We start from the raw sequence: 16,118 nt of genomic DNA on the forward strand, positions 1-16,118 counted from the left end.
TGAGTCACTGGGGTTACAGGTGTGTGTCGCCATGCCAGGCTTGCTTCCTCCTCCGTTAAGTGGCCATTTTTCCACCTCAAAAATTGGTTTGGGACACAAGAATTGGAAATGCTTACGATGAGAACAAAAGTTGAGACCATCCAACACTGCTGGGACCTTACTGCCCAGTGGTCGGACCAAGACCCTACACCAGACAGTACAAAGGCCCACTCCCGAGCTGCTGCTTATGGCCCAGCGGGAATAGACTGTATTCTTACCCTTCGGCATTTCTCTGCAAATAAAAAGGTGCCACTGCGGTCCGGCCTTTGTGCACTTGCCCTTGTGCTGAGCAAGGCGAGTGGCCTGTTCTTCCCGCCGGGTTCTGCTGCCCCCACCCTCATTTCGGTGACTAAACCTGCAGCTCTGATCCTGTTCCCAAAGGGGCAGGAGGCTGGGCTCACCCCAGGCAGCCCCTGGCCTCCCTGACGGCCCCCCCGGTGGGGCTCAGTGCTTTGATCGCCTTTCCAGCGCCGATGCTGCAGTAGCTGGGTCCGGCCTAGAGCTCGCGGTCACGAACACCGGCAGCCTCCTGCCTACAGTGTCCCGCGCTGTAGAAGAGCCTGCCTTGGCGCTGAGCTGGTCGTGGCTGCTTTAGCAGTGGGCCTGCGCCTCCCTGTAGGCCAGCCCTGTCCCAGATGCAGGTGCTTGCCTCGGAAGCAAGCGGCTGCCCAAGATGAACCCGGAGGGCGGCGGGCGGCTGCTTCGGCCGGTAGGTGGAGGCGTTGACCAGCCTCTGGGAACGGGGCGGGGCCTAGTGCTGGGGGAAGACTCCGCCCTCTCCCCAGGAGGCGAGGTCACCCGGCGAACTTTACCCGGCGCGTTCCGGTCAAGATGGCGCTGGTGGCTGCTGTGCGAGTCCCGGTGCGCGTTCTGCTCCGCGCGGGTGCGAGACCCGGGGCGGGCAGGCATCGGGGCCGGGGCCGGGGCCGGGGCCAGGGCCGGGGACTAACGGGCTCCCCCGCGCTGCCTTCGCAGGGGCCCGGCTCCCGGGCGCTGCCCTCGGGTGGACGGAGAGGGCGGCCGGCGGCGGAGACGGCGCGCGGCGCTTCGGGAGCCAGCGGGTGCTGGTGGAGCCGGACGCGGGCGCAGGTGAGCGGGCGGCGCCGAGGGAGAGCGGGCGTGGGGCCAGGACCCGCGGGGGTCCGCGCTGGCGGGGCGCTGTCGGAGAACCAGGTCTGTCGACGCTCGGTTTATGTTTAAAACCCAAGTTTCGAAACAGAACCTTGCCACTCTACCTGGGTTCGTTCGTCGTGAGATAAAAGTTTCTGTTTTTAGCCGGGCGCGGTGGCTCACGCTTGTAATCTCAGCACTTTGGGAGGCCGAGGCGGGCGGATCACGAGGTCAGGAGATCGAGACCACGGTGAAACCCCGTCTCTACTAAAAATACAGAAAAATTAGCCGGGCGTGGTGGCGGGCGCCTGTAGTCCCAGCTACTCGGAGAGGCTGAGGCAGCAGAATGGCGTGAACCCGGGAGGCGGAGCTTGCAGTGAACCGAGATCGCGCCCCTGCACTCCAGCCTGGGCGACAGAGCGAGACTCCGTCGCAAAAAAAAAAAAAAAAAGTTTCTGTTTTTAAAGTTGGCGGAGGCCGGGCGCGGTGGCTCACGCCTGTAATCCTAGCACTTTGAGAGGCTGAGGCGGGCGGATCACCTGAAGTCAGGAGTTCGAGATCAGCCTGGCCAACATGATGAAACCCTATCTGTACTAAAAAATACAAAAGAAAAAAATTATCTGGGCGTGGTGGTGCGTGCCTGTAATCCCAGCTGCTTGGGAGGCTGAGGCAGAAGAATCGCTGGAATCTGGGAGGTGGAGGCTGCAGTGAGCCGAGATTGTGCCACTGCACTCCAGCTTGGGCCACAAAGCAAGACTCCGTCTCAAAATAAATAAATAAAAATAAAGTTGGCGGGGATATGAGCTGTAATCTAAGTTATTCAATTGGAAGTGGAAAAGAATTGGAATATTTTGGAATAAAATTATGTTTGTTAACAGTCCGCATGTGGCACAGAACCTCGTACCCACCCGCCCGTCAGAACCCTTGGTAAAACCCACTGGAAACGATAGAAAAAGTACTTCTCGAAGAGAAGCCTGTGCGCTCCCTCCAGACAGGAGGCCAAGCTGAGGGCACCGACAGGGCACGCCTAGGCGCCAGCAAGTCTGCTTCCAGGACATGCTGACCTGGACCTCCCGGTGCAGGCCTCGGTCCCTGCTGTGGCTCCTGAGAGGAGGCCCTCTCCCTCCGCAAGTCAGTCACAGCCCCTGCCCTCCCCAACCCCCCAGACTCAGGGCTGTGCCCACACTTTGCACAGCTTCAGGACACCGGGCTCCCGGTGCCTCTGAACTTGGTTCCATCCTCTCTGTCTGGGCTGAGGGAGCTGCCTGGGCTGTCTCTACAAACTGGGAGGGACAAACTAAGACCAACTTCAAACTGAGTTTCTTTTTTTTTTTTTTTTTGGAGATGTAGTCTTGCTCTCCAGTCGCCAGACTGGAGTGCAGTGGTGCAATCTCGTCTCACTGCAACCTGTGCCTCCTGGGTTCAAGCGATTCTCCCTCGTCAGCCTCCCAAGTAGCTGGGATTACAGGGACCCACCACTACGCCCATTAATTTTTGTAAAAACTGAGTTTCTGAAGGGATCATTTCTGTAGCATATTTGAATATATCTCAACAAAACGCAAAAAAAATTTTTTTTTTTTTTGAGACAGAGTCTCCCTCTGTCGCCCAGGCTGGAGTGCAATGGCGTGGCCCCAGCTCACTGCAATCTCAGTCAGGCCTGACTTTCTGACTCCAAACTCTACTTTGTATTTTTTTTTTTTTTTTGAGACAGAGTCTTGCTCTGTAGCCAGGCTGGAGTGCAATGGCGCATCTCCACTCACTGCAAGCTCTGCCTCCCGGGTTCACACCATTCTTCTACCTCAGCTGCCCAAGTAGCTGGGACTACAGGCGTCCACCACCACGCCTGGCTAATTTTTTTTGTATTTTTAGTAGAGATGGGGTTTCACCATGTTAGCCAGGATGGTCTTGATCTCCTGACATCGTGATCCACCCGCCCTGGCCTCCCAAAGTGCTGGGATTACAGGCGTGAGCCGCCACGCCCGGCTTACATTGTCTTTTTATATGGTAAAGTGGGGAGGCACTCTGGTAAAAAATTGTCGTTGTACCAACACTTTTCCTTTTTTACCAGAGGTAATGTGTGTGTGTGTGTGTACATAAAAATCTTTAAAATATACCTGACATTTACCATTCTAGCTATTTTGCCGTGTACAACCCAGTGGCCGTAAGTATATTCACAATGTGTAGTCCACACTACCCATTCCAGTACCTTAAGATACTTGTTTTTGAGTCCGGGCCTGGTGGCTCCCGCCTGTAATCCCAGCACTTTGGGAGGCCAAGGTGGATGGATCACGAGGTCAGGAGATAGAGACCATTCTGGCTAACACGGTGAAACCCCGTCTCTACTAAAAAATACAAAACAAAATTAACTGGGCGCGGTGGTGGGCACCTGTAGTCCCAGCTACTCGGGAGGCTGAGGCAGGAGAATGGCGTGAACCCCGGAGGCAGAGCTTGCAGTGAGCCGAGATTGCGCCACTGCACTCCAGCCTGGGCGACAGAGCAAGAATCTGTCTCAAAAACAAAAATAAAATAAAATAAAGTAAATAAATAGTAATGACAACCACATGGATGAACCTTGAACACATGATACTAAGTGGACAAAGCCGACCACAAAGCCCAGCGGTATCGCGGTGATATGGAATATGGCCGGAGCAGGAAAACCGCAGACACAGAACGCAGATCGGCAGCTTCCAGGGGCTGGGGGTGGGATCAACTGCTCATGGGGACAGGGATTCCTTTTGGTGCAATGAAAAGGTTCTGGAACAAGGCAGCGGCGATAGTTGCACAACACAGTCAGTATACTGAATTGCGTAAGTGCCTGACTTGTTTACTTAAAAATGGCTAGTTTAGGCTGGGCACAGTGGCTCACGCCTATAATCCCATCACTTTGGGAGGCCTAGGCAGAAGGATCATCTGAGGTCAGAAGTTCGTGACCAGACTGGCCAACCTGGTGAAACCCCGTCTCTACTAAAAATGCAAAAATTAGCCAGGCGTGGTGATGTGTGCCTGTAATCCCAGCTTCTCAGGAGGCTGAGGCAGAAGAATGGCTTGAACCCAGGAGACAGAGGTTGCAGTGAGACGAGATAGCGCTGCTGCACTCCAGCCTGGACGACAGAGCGAGACTCTGTCTCAAAAAAAATAAAGATAGAAGATGGTTAATTTGGCCGGGCTTGGTGGCTCACGCCTGTAATCCCAGCACTTTGGGAGGCTGAGGAGGGGTGGATCACGAAGTCACGAGATGAAGTCCATCCTGGCCAACCAACATGGTGAAACCCCGTCTCTACTAAAAATACAAAAATTAGCTGGGTGTAGTGGCGCATACCTGTCGTCCCAGCTACTCAGAAGGCTGAGGCAGGAGAATCGCTTGAACCCGGGAGGTGGAGGTTGCAGTGAGCTGAGATTGCGCCACTGCACTCCAGCCTAGGCGACAGAGCGAGACAGTCTCAAAAAAAAATAATAAAGAGGTTGATCGCAGCAGCCCACGCCTGTAATCCCAGCACTATGGAAGGCGAGGCAGGCAGATCACGAGGTCAGGGGATCGAGACTATCCTGGCTAACATGGTGAAACCTTATCTCTACTAAAAATAAAAAAAAATTAGCCGGGCGTGGTGGCAGGTGCCTGTAGTCCCAGCTACTGGGGAGGCTGAGGCAGGAGAATTGCTTGAACCCAGGAGGCGGAGCTTGCAGTGAGCCAAGATCGCGCCACTGCACTTCAGCCTGGGAGACAGAGCGAGACTCTGTCTCAAAAAAAAAAAACGAAAGAAAGAGAGAATGGTTAATTTAAAAAGCATGCAGTGTATATAGAATAAATTGTTAATTTATGTTATATCGATCTTATTTCAATTTAAAAAACCGTAGGCTCACTCCTGTAATCTAGCACTTTGGGAGCCTGAGGCAGAAGGACCACTTGAGCTCAGGAGTTCAAGACTAGCCTGGGCAACAAAATGAGACCTCGTCTGTACTAAAAAATAAATAAAATTAACTGGGCGTGGTGGCGCTTGCCTATAATCCCAGCTTCTCAGCAGGCTGAGTTGGGAGGATCGCTGGAGCCCAGGAGGTCAAAGCTGCAGTGAGCGGGATCGCACCCCTGCACTCCTAGGTGATAGAGCAAGACCCTGTCTCAAAAATAATAATAATTAATAAAAAATAACCCCCAGGCCAGGCGCTGTGGCTCACACCTGTAATCCTGGCACTTTGGGAGGCCGAGGTGAGCGGATCACTTGAGGTTGGGAGTTCAAGACCAGCCTGACCAACATGGAGAAAACGCCGTCTCTACTAAAAATACAAAATTAGCTTGATGTAGCGGTGCGCACCTGTAATCCTGGCTACTCGGGAGGCTGAGGCAGTTGAATCGCTTGAACCCAGGAGGCGGAGGTTGCGGTGAGCCAAGATCGCTCCATTGCACTTGAACCCGGGCAACAAGAGCAAAACTCTGTCTCAAAAAAATAAATAAAAATAGGACCGGGCAGGGAGGCTCACGCCTGTAATCCCAGCACTTTGGGAGGCCGAGGCAGGCAGATCACGAGGTCAGGAGATTGAGACCATCCTGGCTAACATGGTGAAACCCTGTCTCTACTAAAAATGCAAAAAATTAGCCGGGCATGGTGGTGGGCGCCTGTAGTCCCAGCTACTGGGGAGGCTGAGGCAGGAGAATGGTGTGAACCCGGGAGGCGGAGCTTGCAGTGAGCTGAGACCGCGCCACTGCACTCCAGCCTGGGTGACAGAGCAAGACTCCGTCTCTAAATAAATAAATTAATAAAACCCCCAAAATGCACAGGTACCATGGCTTGGTTGAGGGTACAAGCTGGTCAGGGTGCTTTTCCAGTGCCAGGTGTGAGCTTTCTCTTTTCATTCTTTAAATTAGGGGTCGCTGTGATGAAATTCAAGAACCCCCCAGTGAACAGCCTGAGCCTGGAGTTTCTGACGGAGCTGGTCATCAGCCTGGAGAAGCTGGAGAATGACAAGAGCTTCCGCGGTGTCATTCTGACCTCGGTAGGTGCCAGTTCAGCGCACTACCCCAGCCCGAGTTCTTGGCCCCAGTTCTCTGATGTGAGCCCAGGCCTGTTGCACATGGAAGAGGCGGAGCCTGCCAACGTGCGGGGCCAGCCGGCAGCCCCACCACCCTGAACTCCAGGCGCCTTCACGGGAGGCTTCCAGGAGCGCGGTCTGGGTGTGCCCAGCAGGGGCCCAAACTGCCATGGGCCTCAAGCAGATCATTCCCAAAGGTGAAGGTGGACCAGTCTCGGAGACAGCCTTTCCAAGAGACCGCCCTCCTGGGAGACGGCCTTCCTGGGAGACGGCCTTCCTGGGAGACGGCCTTCCTGGGAGACAGCCTTCCCGGGAGACAGCCTTCCCAAGAGACAGCCCTCCTGGGAGACGCCCTTCCTGGGAGACAGCGTTCCCGGGAGACAGCGTTCCCGGGCCATCGTCCAGGAGGACACTGGGGAGAGCTGTGGGCAGCGAGTGAGGGAGAGCCATGCGTCTATGGGGTCACCTTGGACCCTAAGCACACCTGGTGGTGGGTTCCTGGGGTGCTCCCCTCTAGGATCACTTGGGTGTCCTGAGCCAGTCCTGCGAACAATGCCTGCGCTGTCTGATCCTCTGTGCGCCAGTCTTCAGGGCGAGTTCTCAGAGGGTGAACTTCTTCGGTCTGAGTTCTTGTGCAGGGAACTGGATAAGTGTTGCCTGAGTGCTGGCAAATGCTAGGCGTGGCATCTGTGGGAACGGTGTCATTACCAATGTCGCGGAGGGGCAATAAGCAGTGTCAGGCCCAGGAGGATGGGACCCCTGAGGGGAAGTGGGCCATGGCTGAGGTGAGGGGAGTGAGGGGTCCTCGGCGGCTGGCGTGGCTTTACAGGGCCTGGCCTAGAACTCCTGACCTCAAGTGATCCACCCACCTCGGCCTCCCAAGTGCTGGCCACGTCCAGCCTTACATATTTATTGAGACAGAATCTCCCTCTCTTGCCCAGGCTGAAATACAGTGACGTGATCTTGGCTTACTACAACCTCCACCTCCTGGGTTCAAGTGATTCTTGAATCTTGAAAATTTTAAAAATTTTTCGGAGAGACGGTGTCTTTATTGCCCACGTTGGTATTGAACTCCTGGGCCCAAGCACTCTTCCCACCTCGGCTTCCCAATGTGCTAGGATTACAGGTGTGAGCCATTGCACCTGGTTAATTTTTTAGCTTAATTTTTACTTTTTTGTACAGATGGGGTCTTACTATGTTGCCCAGGCTGGTTTTGAACTCATGGCCTCAAGCAGTCCTCCAATCTTGGCCTCCCAAAGCTCTGGGATTACAGGCGTGAGCCACCACACCAGGCCTGGGTCTTGAGTAACGGAAGTAGAACGCGTTTTGTAGAAACAAAGGGCCGGCCTACCCATTCTGTGCGGCACCAGCTCACATGTGTTTGGGAACAGCGGAGCCGCGCTGCACCCCCGCACCACTCCTGGCTTTTTCACATCACCTGAGGATGTGGAGGCCTCCCATGCATCCCGGCCGCCTCCTCTTCACACACATTAGGTGGCTGTCATCCTCCTTCCTGCAGACAGGGTGGGGTAAACATCCGCCCAGCTCTGCTTGTGTAAGTCAGGGTGAGCTGGGTTCAGCTGCAGGAACAAGTTCACCCACAGCCTTGGGGGCTCCCGCCCTCGGGAGGAAAACGTGCCGTGTCGTGCAGAGGGGAAGGCACCCTTGTTGTTTGCTCAGGGGGCTGTGACCGTGCAGGGGCCCCAGGGTGGGTTTTCCACTCCTCCCCGAGCCCGCCTCCCTGGCCGACAGCCCTGACTGGGCGTCTGAGGCTCCTGTGCTGGCGCCCGCTACTCTAGCCGCCGGAGGGTCCCTTCCACCTGTGCTCACCCCTCGCCCTTCCTTGGTAGCTGCTGAGAAACCCACACATTCCAGATCATTCTCCCACCCTAGCACTTCCTGGTCCACACGGGGGTCCCTGGCTTGCTTGGCCCTTTGCGGGTAAATGATTCAGAACGTGCAACTCGTCTGCACTCTCAGGAGTCTTCACTACACCTCTGGGTTCCTCTGCCCGAGCCGGGCATGCAGCGCCAGAGGCCCGGCGCACTGGTGTCCCTGGGAGGTGCCTGGTCCTGCCTGTCCTCTCCTATCCAGTTTGAAGCGGGAAAGGGAAGAATGTTCTGGGAAGTACAGGGAAGCCAGGTCCAGGAGAAGCCTAGGCTGAGTCCCTGGAGTGCCTAGTCCTGGCTCCGTGGGGGCAGCACCCACACCCTGAGCGTGACCTGGCCCTGCTGTACCTCAGGCACCTGGGCTTCCCAGCCCTCTTGCCGTGATGCCAGCTGGGAGGTGGACTCTGATGGGCATGTGGCCCCGGCCCCCCCCTGCAGGACCGCCCGGGTGTCTTCTCCGCCGGCCTGGACCTGACAGAGATGTGCGGGAGGAGCCCCGCCCACTATGCTGAGTACTGGAAGGCCGTGCAGGAGCTGTGGCTGCGGTTGTACCAGTCCAACCTGGTGCTGGTCTCCGCCATCAATGTGAGTGTCCCCACTCCCAGGTGGCCTCGCTGGCTGTTCTGGGCCAGTGCCAGGGGGTGGGGCAGACACTGTCCTGCCCTTGGAGTCTCTCACAGGGGAAGGGGACGGTTGGAGAGACCCTGAGATGTGCACAGGTGAGCGCCATTGCAGACTGCGGGGCGTGTTGAAAAAGGTGGGCCTCAGGTGAGGGGCCTGGCCTGGGTCAATCAGACAAGACCCAGAAAAGAGCCATTGGGTAGGGACCAGGGCCTGGGGTTGATGACAGCCTGGGTGGAGGCTGTGTGGGTGAGTGGGCCATCGGACCCATATTTTGGAAACATCACTCCATCCCTTCCGGGGGAAGGCCAGGGAAGCCAAGAACACCACGGGGGCTTAACCTCGGGAACCAGGGTGTCCTGCGGGGTGGCTGTGACAAGCTGGGTGTGGGCCGGAGCCTGGTGGAGGGGAGGGCTGGTGTGAGAGGAAGCCTCAAGGGTGCATGGCCATGCAGACAGGATGGGTCCTGGGCGGGGCAGTGGGTACCTGCAGTGACCACAGGGTGAGTGTGGGCTTCCCAGGACATCCTGGTTGTGCTAGCTGCTGGGGTGGTATCGGGGCCTTCTTGGGGCATGACAATTGTGACTAAATGCTTGTGTGGCATTTTAGCATTGAGTAAAAGCTCTGAGAGGACAAGCGACTTGCTCTCCTAACTGAATGGTTTTAAAAAGTGATTTATCTGTTGCCGAAGAACTAATGACCCTCGGCTGAGACCCTCCTTGCGGAGTGCTAAGGGGCCAGTTCCTTCCCCATCCGTTTTCCAGTGCACACCCAGCCCAGCCCAGACCGTTGTGGGTGTTGAACCCTGGGGGGGTCGGGGTGCGCTGAGGGCACAGGCCCTCCTTGGCATCCTTGGACCTGGCCCTCTGGAATGCGGTTGGGACCTGCAGCACCTAAGAGCCCTGTCCGGCCTCTCCCTGCAGGGAGCCTGCCCCGCCGGAGGCTGCCTGGTGGCCCTGAGCTGTGACTACCGCATCCTGGCGGACAACCCCAGGTACTGCATAGGACTCAACGAGACCCAACTGGGCATCATCGCCCCTTTCTGGTAAGGCCCTGGGCTGCAGCCACGCTCCATGCTTGTCGTGGAGGGAACAGATCGGCCTGAGGCCATGTGGTGAGTGGGTGTCTGCGTTCCAGGTTCAAAGACACCCTGGAGAACACCATCGGGCACCGGGCGGCAGAGCGTGCCCTGCAGCTGGGGCTGCTCTTCCCACCAGCGGAGGCCCTGCAGGTGGGCTTGGTGGACCAGGTGGTCCCAGAGGAACAGGTGCAGAGCACTGCGCTGTCAGCGATAGCCCAGTGGATGGCCATTCCAGGTGAGGCACAGGGCATGGCGGGCGCCTGATGATGCTGGGGAGACCAGAAGGTTCTCCACCCAAAGGTTCTCTGTGGACATCGTGACTGCGGGAGACTGTTGATAATCACAGCCATGTGTGTGTCAGGAGGCTGCTGTAACAACGCAGCACAGACCGGGTGGCCCAGACCACAGAAGCTCAACTCACGGTGCTGGAGACCAGAGGTGCAAAATCAAGGTGTGGGCAGGGCTGCACTTCCTCCCTGCGCGCCAGGGGAGGCTCCTTCCTGCCCCTGCCCACTTCTGCTGGCCCCAGGCCTCCCTGGGCTTGTGGGCGCCTCGCTCTTATCTCTGCCTCCATCCTTAGGCAGCTTTCTCCCCTGTTTTATGGGTCTCAGGTCTCTCTGTCCCTTCTCAGGACGCCTGCCGTGTGATTTAGGACCTACCCTAAATCCAAGATGATACCAACTTAATTACATCTGCAGAGACTCTTTCGAAATAAGGTCACACTTCCAAGTTCCAGAGCAGTGGTTAGGGCTTGGACTTATCTTTTGGGGCACACTTTTCAACCTACTACAAAGACAATTGTCCACTTCATAGAAATAGAGCTGGTCATATCAGCAATGTTACAGAACCAGGGCCCAGCAAATTCTGTCTCTAAAGGGCCAGGTGGCTTGTGGGCTCTGTAGGTAAGACCTTTGTAGCAGAAAGCAGCCACGGAGGAGACGTAAACTGACAGGTGTAGCTGTGTTCTGGCAAAGCTTTATGGACACTGGGCCAGGCGCGGTGGCTCACGCCTGTAATCCTAGCACTTGGAGAGGCTGAGGCGGGCAGATCACCTGAGGTTAGGAGTTTGAGACCAGCCTGGCCAACGTGGCAAAACCCCGTCTCTACTAAAAATACGAAAATTAGCCGGGTGTGGCGGCAGGTACCTGTAATCCCAGCTACTCAGGAAGGCTGAGGCCGGAGAATCACTTGAACCTGGGAGGCGGAGGTTGCAGTGAGCCAAGATCATGCCACTGCACTCCAGCCTGGGCGACAGTGAGACTCGTCTCAAAAAAAGTAAAAACCATTCATAGCTTCAAGGGCCTTGAGAAACCAGATTTGCCAACCCTGATACAAATGACTGAAGGCTGTGCTACCATTTCCTGTGCTGCAAGAGAATATTTAGTGCCATGGAAATTTTTTTTTTTTTTTTTTTTTTTTTTTTTTTTCTTTGAGATGGAGTCTCCCTCTGTCGCTCAGGCTGGAGTGCAATGGCGCGATCTCAGCTCACTGCAACCTTCACCTCCTGGGTTCATGCCATTCTCCTGCCTCAGCCTCCAGCATCGTGGAAATATTCTTCATACTACAGTTGAGTGAAAATGACACGTTAAGTGGCTGGGCCTGGTGGCTCACGCCTGTAATCCCGGCACTTTGGGAGGCCGAGACGGGTGGATAACCTGAGGTCAGGAGTTCGGGACCAGCCTGGCCAACATGGGGAAACCCCATATCTACTAAAAATACAAAATTAGCTGGGTGTGGTGGCACACGCTTGTAATCCCAGCTTCTCAGGAGGCTGAGGCAGGACAATCGCTTGAACCCAGGAGGCAGAGGTTGCAGTGAGCCGAGATCCCACCACTGCACTCCAGCCTGGGTGACGGAGCAAGACTCCATCTCAAAAAAAAGAAAATAAGTTGGGAATCACCCCACTGCCCCTGAAAGTGGGATTTCAGTGGCGCGTCCCATTCTCTTTAGACCATGCTCGACAGCTGACCAAGGCCATGATGCGGAAGGCCACGGCCAGCCGCCTGATCACGCAGCGCGATGCGGACGTGCAGAACTTTGTCAGCCTCATCTCCAAAGACTCCATTCAGAAGTCCCTGCAGAGGTACTTACAGAGGCTCAAAGAAAAGAAAGGCTAACGGCTGGCCTGCCACAGGCTTACAGCCACACGTGCCCCTGTGGGTCCCAGGGAGGTCTTAAACAAGGTATTTTTCAACTTAAAAGTACTGCCAGCGTTTCGTTTTGCTGATGTTACACAGAAGTTCCTGTTCCTCATAGCCCAGTGGCCCAAGGCCCAACCACACACAAACACACACGGGTGCCTGTGCCCGTCAGGCAAGGGGAGTTGGAGGGCAGCCTTTTGACTTGGGATTGTGACTGGCAGGGGGCACCATTCTGGACCTGGTGAGGTCGCCACAGAGTGTCTCCGTTCCCAAGGCAGAATCGTAAATCAAGTCCCTGGTCGTCCATTCCAGCCTTTGGACTGCCTGCTCTTAGGTGTAAGGCCAGGTGGTCTTGGCCCCCATGACCCACACAGGACTCCCCAGAAAAAAGCCCTTTGGTCAATGCCCTTACTCATCAGGATGAAGGGAGTACACAGTGAATCAGAGCAACTGGGGGATCCTGAGCCAGCGGGAGTGGGACTCTGGAGGCAGCTGTGCTGCCAGGGATCCAGATGTCCCTTAAGAAGGATTTTGCAAGAACCAAACTCATCCAAACCCTTGAAACAAAGGTTTTTCCTACCATGCGATTCAGACCAAGTTCCCATATCTGGCCGGGCGCGGTGGCTCACGCTTGTAATCCCAGCACTTTGGGAGGCCGAGGCGGGCGGATCACGAGGTCAGGAGATCGAGACCACGGTGAAACCCCATCTCTACTAAAAATACAAAAAAATTAGCCGGGCGTGGTGGCGGGCGCCTGTAGTCCCAGCTACTTGGAGAGGCTGAGGCAGGAGAATGGCGTGAACCCGGGAGGCGGAGCTTGCAGTGAGCCGAGATGGCGCCACTGCACTCCAGCCTGGGCGACAGAGCGAGACTCCGTCTCAAAAAAAAAAAAAAAAAAAGTTGCCATATCTTGCTAAGATGTGATGTTTCAAAAACCAGAAACCTCATCGGGCCCCTGTCAGTGGCCCAGTGGACCTAGGGCCTTCCTGTTCCCTCTCCTAATGTGGTTGCCTTGCCCAGGCACAGGGCAGCAACCTTGAAGGGCTGAGCCATGGTGAGCTGTGCAGTTCTTTGCACAGGACCTTAGTCCCAAGCCACCTGCCTGGGCAGGGAGGAGTCCAGCCCGCCCACTGCTCTCAGGCTTCCCAAAAGCTCCAGGGGTGCTGACTAGCTGGGGCCGGCCTCCCCTTGCAGTGCTGGGTAAGACCGGGCTCCTGAGACAGACAAGTGCCTGGGGGCCCCTGCAGGGCCCTGGAATGGGGTCTGCAGGGTGGGCCTGGGGAGAGCTGTTCTGAGACCCCCGAGGGCCCAGGAGGCTGGTGTGTTGGTGCCATCCCTGTCCCAGCTGTGCTCACAGTACAGGCTACTGGGAGCATTTGTAGTTTCCACAGAGGATGAGCAAGGGGCGTCCCTGAGCTGCCTTGCGGGGTCAACAGGCTCTGGGGGCAGCCAGGTCCCACCAGGACACGGGGTGGGCAGCCCAGGCCATGGCTGCCCCTAAGAAGCTGAGGCTGGGTCCTAAGGAAGGACAGAGGCGTGGGAGCCAAGCTGCGGGGCCCAACCAGGAGCGGCTCATTTATTGAGCAGACAACTGCCGGGCAGTGCCCCCTGCACCCCTCATGGGGCTCACAACACCCCATGAGGTCGCTGGATGCAGCCCATCTCACAGATGGGGAATGGAGGTACAGAGCAGCGCATCACGTGTCCATGGCCCCGGTCCACGCCCAGCCGACTCTGCCTTGGAGCCTCACTGAAGGGTGGCTGCCACCCTGAAGGGGCCACTGTTGGGCCATTCCTCAGAGCCAGGGTCTGCAGGTGGCATCCCTCAGCCAGGCCTCGAGTCATCGGTGGGACTTGAGGGTCACCTCCACCGGAAAGTGGTCACTGATGGCGAGAGCCTGGGGGGAGAGAGTGAGCCTCAGGGGAAAAGTGCACCCCACCCACTGGGTGTCCACAAGCCACCACCTCTGCGGGAGGGGCCGGTGAGGGTTGGGTGCCCACCCCTGCTGCTGCCTGCGGTTGGGCCAGGGCAGAGGGTGTCACCATTGGCCCTTTGAGGGAAAGGCAAGGTACCCTGCCTGCCCAGAGGTCCACATGGGGTGGGCCAGGCTCTCCAGGGTCCTTGGAAATGAGCCCTGGTGCAGGGAGGGGAGCTGAGGTGGCCCTGCCTTGGGCGCTGGCCCCTCCCTGCTGCCTGCGTGTGCCCGGGTGATGGGGACCCAGGAGCAGCACCGCCCCACGGCCCACTCGCCTGAGTCTGGTCCAGACCGAATTCCTCCTGGAAGTTGTGAACGGTGGCCGACTGGGGCTTCAGGCTCCGGCGCAAGCGGGCGCCACAGGCCACAATGCGGTCGTAGGCGCAGTCTGAGTTGCCCACCGTGGTGTCGGCGCTGTCAGGGATGAGCCACTTGAAGACCTCACTGCTCCTCAGACGGATGGCGGCCCAGTCCTGCGCCCGCACATAGCTGCAGTCGGCGTTGAAGTCGCCCAGGAACAGCATGTCCTGCGGGCGCCGCGGAGCCATGTCTGAGCCGCCGCAGGAACCGTCGAGGTCCCGCCCTCATGTACCAGACCCCCGGGGGCGCGCCTGCAGGGACCCCGGGACCGAGGGGTGGGCTTACGTCGGTGCCCCACTTGTCGATCACGTCCAGGTACACGTCGTAGAGCGCGTCGATCTCCGCCACGGCTTGATGCGGCGCCGCGTGCAGCGGAATCAGCACCAGCTTCTGTGCTGCTGCGGGAAGGGGTGGGGGCGTCAGACTCGGCGGCAGGGGAGGGGCGGGCCGGCGGCAGGGGAGGGGCGGGGCCCGCTCACCTGAGCTGGGGGCCGAGAACTTGACCACGAAGGGCTCGCGGCTGAAGACGTCCTCGGGGTCCGGGTACAGGTAGGTGTCCACGACCGACACCTCGTCTTTCCTAGGAGATGGGGAGGACCCGCTGAGCCCCCCACCTGCTGCCCCGCGCGCCCCTCCCTGCGGCCCGCCCCTCACCTGTACACGAACAGGTACATCTCTTTGTACTGGTCCCGGCCCAGGGGCTGGCTGCTCACAAAGCTGTACTCGTGCTCGGACACGCTGCGGAGACAGGGGCCCGCTCAGGGTCAGGGCGCCGCGCCGGGGCGAGATCCCGGCCGGGGGTCGCGACGAGGGGCCCTGCCCACCACACCTGTTGATCTGCTCCATGAGCGCGGATACGGCGCTGAGGTCTGGGTCTCGCACCTCCTGCACCAGCGCGAGGTCATAGCCAGCCAGGATCTGGGGAGGAGCGGCGGGTGCGGGGTCAGCGCGGTCAGCACCCCTAAACACCGCCCCGCCCCGCCCCGGTCGGGGCCCCACCTTCGCGATGATGCTGCTACAAGCCGGGTCCGACACTTTGCTGTCACCGAAGCTTTGAATGTTGAAGGCGCCGATGCGAAGCGCGGCAGTCCCGGCGGCTTCCAGCGCCCAGAGCGCGGCCAGCAGGGCCCGGGGCCCGCCCATGGTGCGGAGCGAGAGGCTGAGGACAGACGCTGCCGCCTACGCAGACCCGTTGTCAGACCCACCGACCCACCCCTTTCCTCGTCGGCCGCCCCATGACGGCCAGTGCGACGCGGAATCCGCCCCTGCGCTCTGCAGGCTCCCAGGGCACTGCTGGGCTCTCAGGGACCGCTGCCTTCTCACTGCGCGGGAAGCTGCAGCCGGAATAGAGGGTCCGGCCCATCCAGCCCCAGCTCAGTGCAGCCGAGAGACTCACCTTGGATGTGGGTGCGGAGGCCCGAGGCTCAGAGGTCCTAGGGGAATGGGGATCCCGGGTCCAGGCTGCAGGCGTGTCCGACACAGGACTGCACTGACTCCTTCTGGCCGCAGCTCTGGCACCAGGGCAGGGACCGGTATTTGAGGTCCTGGTCCAGGGAGGGGCCGGGCTGCGCTGGGTCCCGCCCCCTCGACTGAGCTGGGTGCCTGATGAACTGGCGTTCATTCCCATGGAGACCCCCAGGGTAAGGGGTGGGAGACCTGCCTGAGCCGGTTCTGGTGCCCCAGACCTGTCCCAAAACCGTCCCAGAAGCCCCTGCCAGCCCCCTAGGAGGGAGGCAGACGGTCAGCCACATCCCGGTGTGGCCCTGTTCTTGTCCTCACCCCCAGAAATTAGGTCGCCTAGACTCTGCCTCCCTGAGCAGAATCCCTTCGGGGAAAGGAAGGCAGCACAGGAAGGACCAGCCACACTCCCTGCCCA

General features: G+C 58.1%; 2 protein-coding genes across 6 annotated transcripts; one reads left to right on the forward strand and one right to left on the reverse strand.

The window, feature by feature from the left end:
- Window positions 1-840: 840 nt before the first annotated feature.
- Window positions 841-11,969, forward strand: ECI1 (enoyl-CoA delta isomerase 1). Of its 3 annotated transcripts, none has more exons than XM_030798806.1 (7): window positions 841-922; window positions 1,015-1,128; window positions 6,011-6,138; window positions 8,502-8,648; window positions 9,608-9,729; window positions 9,822-10,000; window positions 11,716-11,969. In XM_030798806.1, the coding sequence occupies exons 1-7, from the start codon at window positions 871-873 to the stop codon at window positions 11,880-11,882; spliced, it is 909 nt and encodes a 302-aa protein (XP_030654666.1). In that variant the 5' UTR covers window positions 841-870; the 3' UTR covers window positions 11,883-11,969. The 3 variants fall into 3 exon arrangements, with proteins under 3 accessions (XP_030654666.1, XP_030654668.1, XP_030654667.1); XM_030798808.1 differs by having other exon boundaries at window positions 847-900; XM_030798807.1 differs by lacking the exon at window positions 8,502-8,648 and having other exon boundaries at window positions 852-922; window positions 11,716-11,966.
- A 1,267-nt stretch (window positions 11,970-13,236) lies between these two features.
- Window positions 13,237-15,944, reverse strand: DNASE1L2 (deoxyribonuclease 1 like 2). 3 transcript variants are annotated; one of them, XM_030798816.1, is made up of 8 exons: window positions 15,639-15,944; window positions 15,242-15,421; window positions 15,072-15,160; window positions 14,897-14,980; window positions 14,722-14,822; window positions 14,528-14,637; window positions 14,158-14,409; window positions 13,237-13,804 (listed from the first exon to the last, which is right to left on the reverse strand). In XM_030798816.1, exons 1-8 carry the CDS (start codon window positions 15,867-15,869, stop codon window positions 13,748-13,750), a joined length of 1,104 nt encoding a protein of 367 aa, XP_030654676.1. In that variant the 5' UTR covers window positions 15,870-15,944; the 3' UTR covers window positions 13,237-13,747. The 3 variants fall into 3 exon arrangements, with proteins under 3 accessions (XP_030654676.1, XP_030654675.1, XP_030654674.1); XM_030798815.1 differs by having other exon boundaries at window positions 14,528-14,640; XM_030798814.1 differs by having other exon boundaries at window positions 14,528-14,822.
- Between the last annotated feature and the right edge of the window lie 174 nt (window positions 15,945-16,118).

This window comes from Nomascus leucogenys, chromosome 18 (genome assembly GCF_006542625.1).
Source record: "Nomascus leucogenys isolate Asia chromosome 18, Asia_NLE_v1, whole genome shotgun sequence".
NCBI classification, from domain to species: Eukaryota; Metazoa; Chordata; class Mammalia; order Primates; family Hylobatidae; genus Nomascus; species Nomascus leucogenys.

Excerpts from the sequence above, each read along its gene's own strand:
- ECI1 (XM_030798806.1), top strand. The coding sequence starts at position 871 with ATGGCGCTGGTGGCTGCTGTGCGAGTCCCGGTGCGCGTTCTGCTCCGC. Across the intron at positions 923-1,014 it reads GCGCGTTCTGCTCCGCGCGG|GGGCCCGGCTCCCGGGCGCT; the intron begins GTGCGAGACCCG and ends CTGCCTTCGCAG. Across the intron at positions 1,129-6,010 it reads GGAGCCGGACGCGGGCGCAG|GGGTCGCTGTGATGAAATTC; the intron begins GTGAGCGGGCGG and ends TCTTTAAATTAG.
- DNASE1L2 (XM_030798814.1), bottom strand. The coding sequence starts at position 15,869 with ATGGGAATGAACGCCAGTTCATCAGGCACCCAGCTCAGTCGAGGGGGC. Across the intron at positions 15,422-15,638 it reads CCTCCGCACCCACATCCAAG|GCGGCAGCGTCTGTCCTCAG; the intron begins GTGAGTCTCTCG and ends GGGTCTGCGTAG. Across the intron at positions 14,981-15,071 it reads CTCATGGAGCAGATCAACAG|CGTGTCCGAGCACGAGTACA; the intron begins GTGTGGTGGGCA and ends CTGTCTCCGCAG.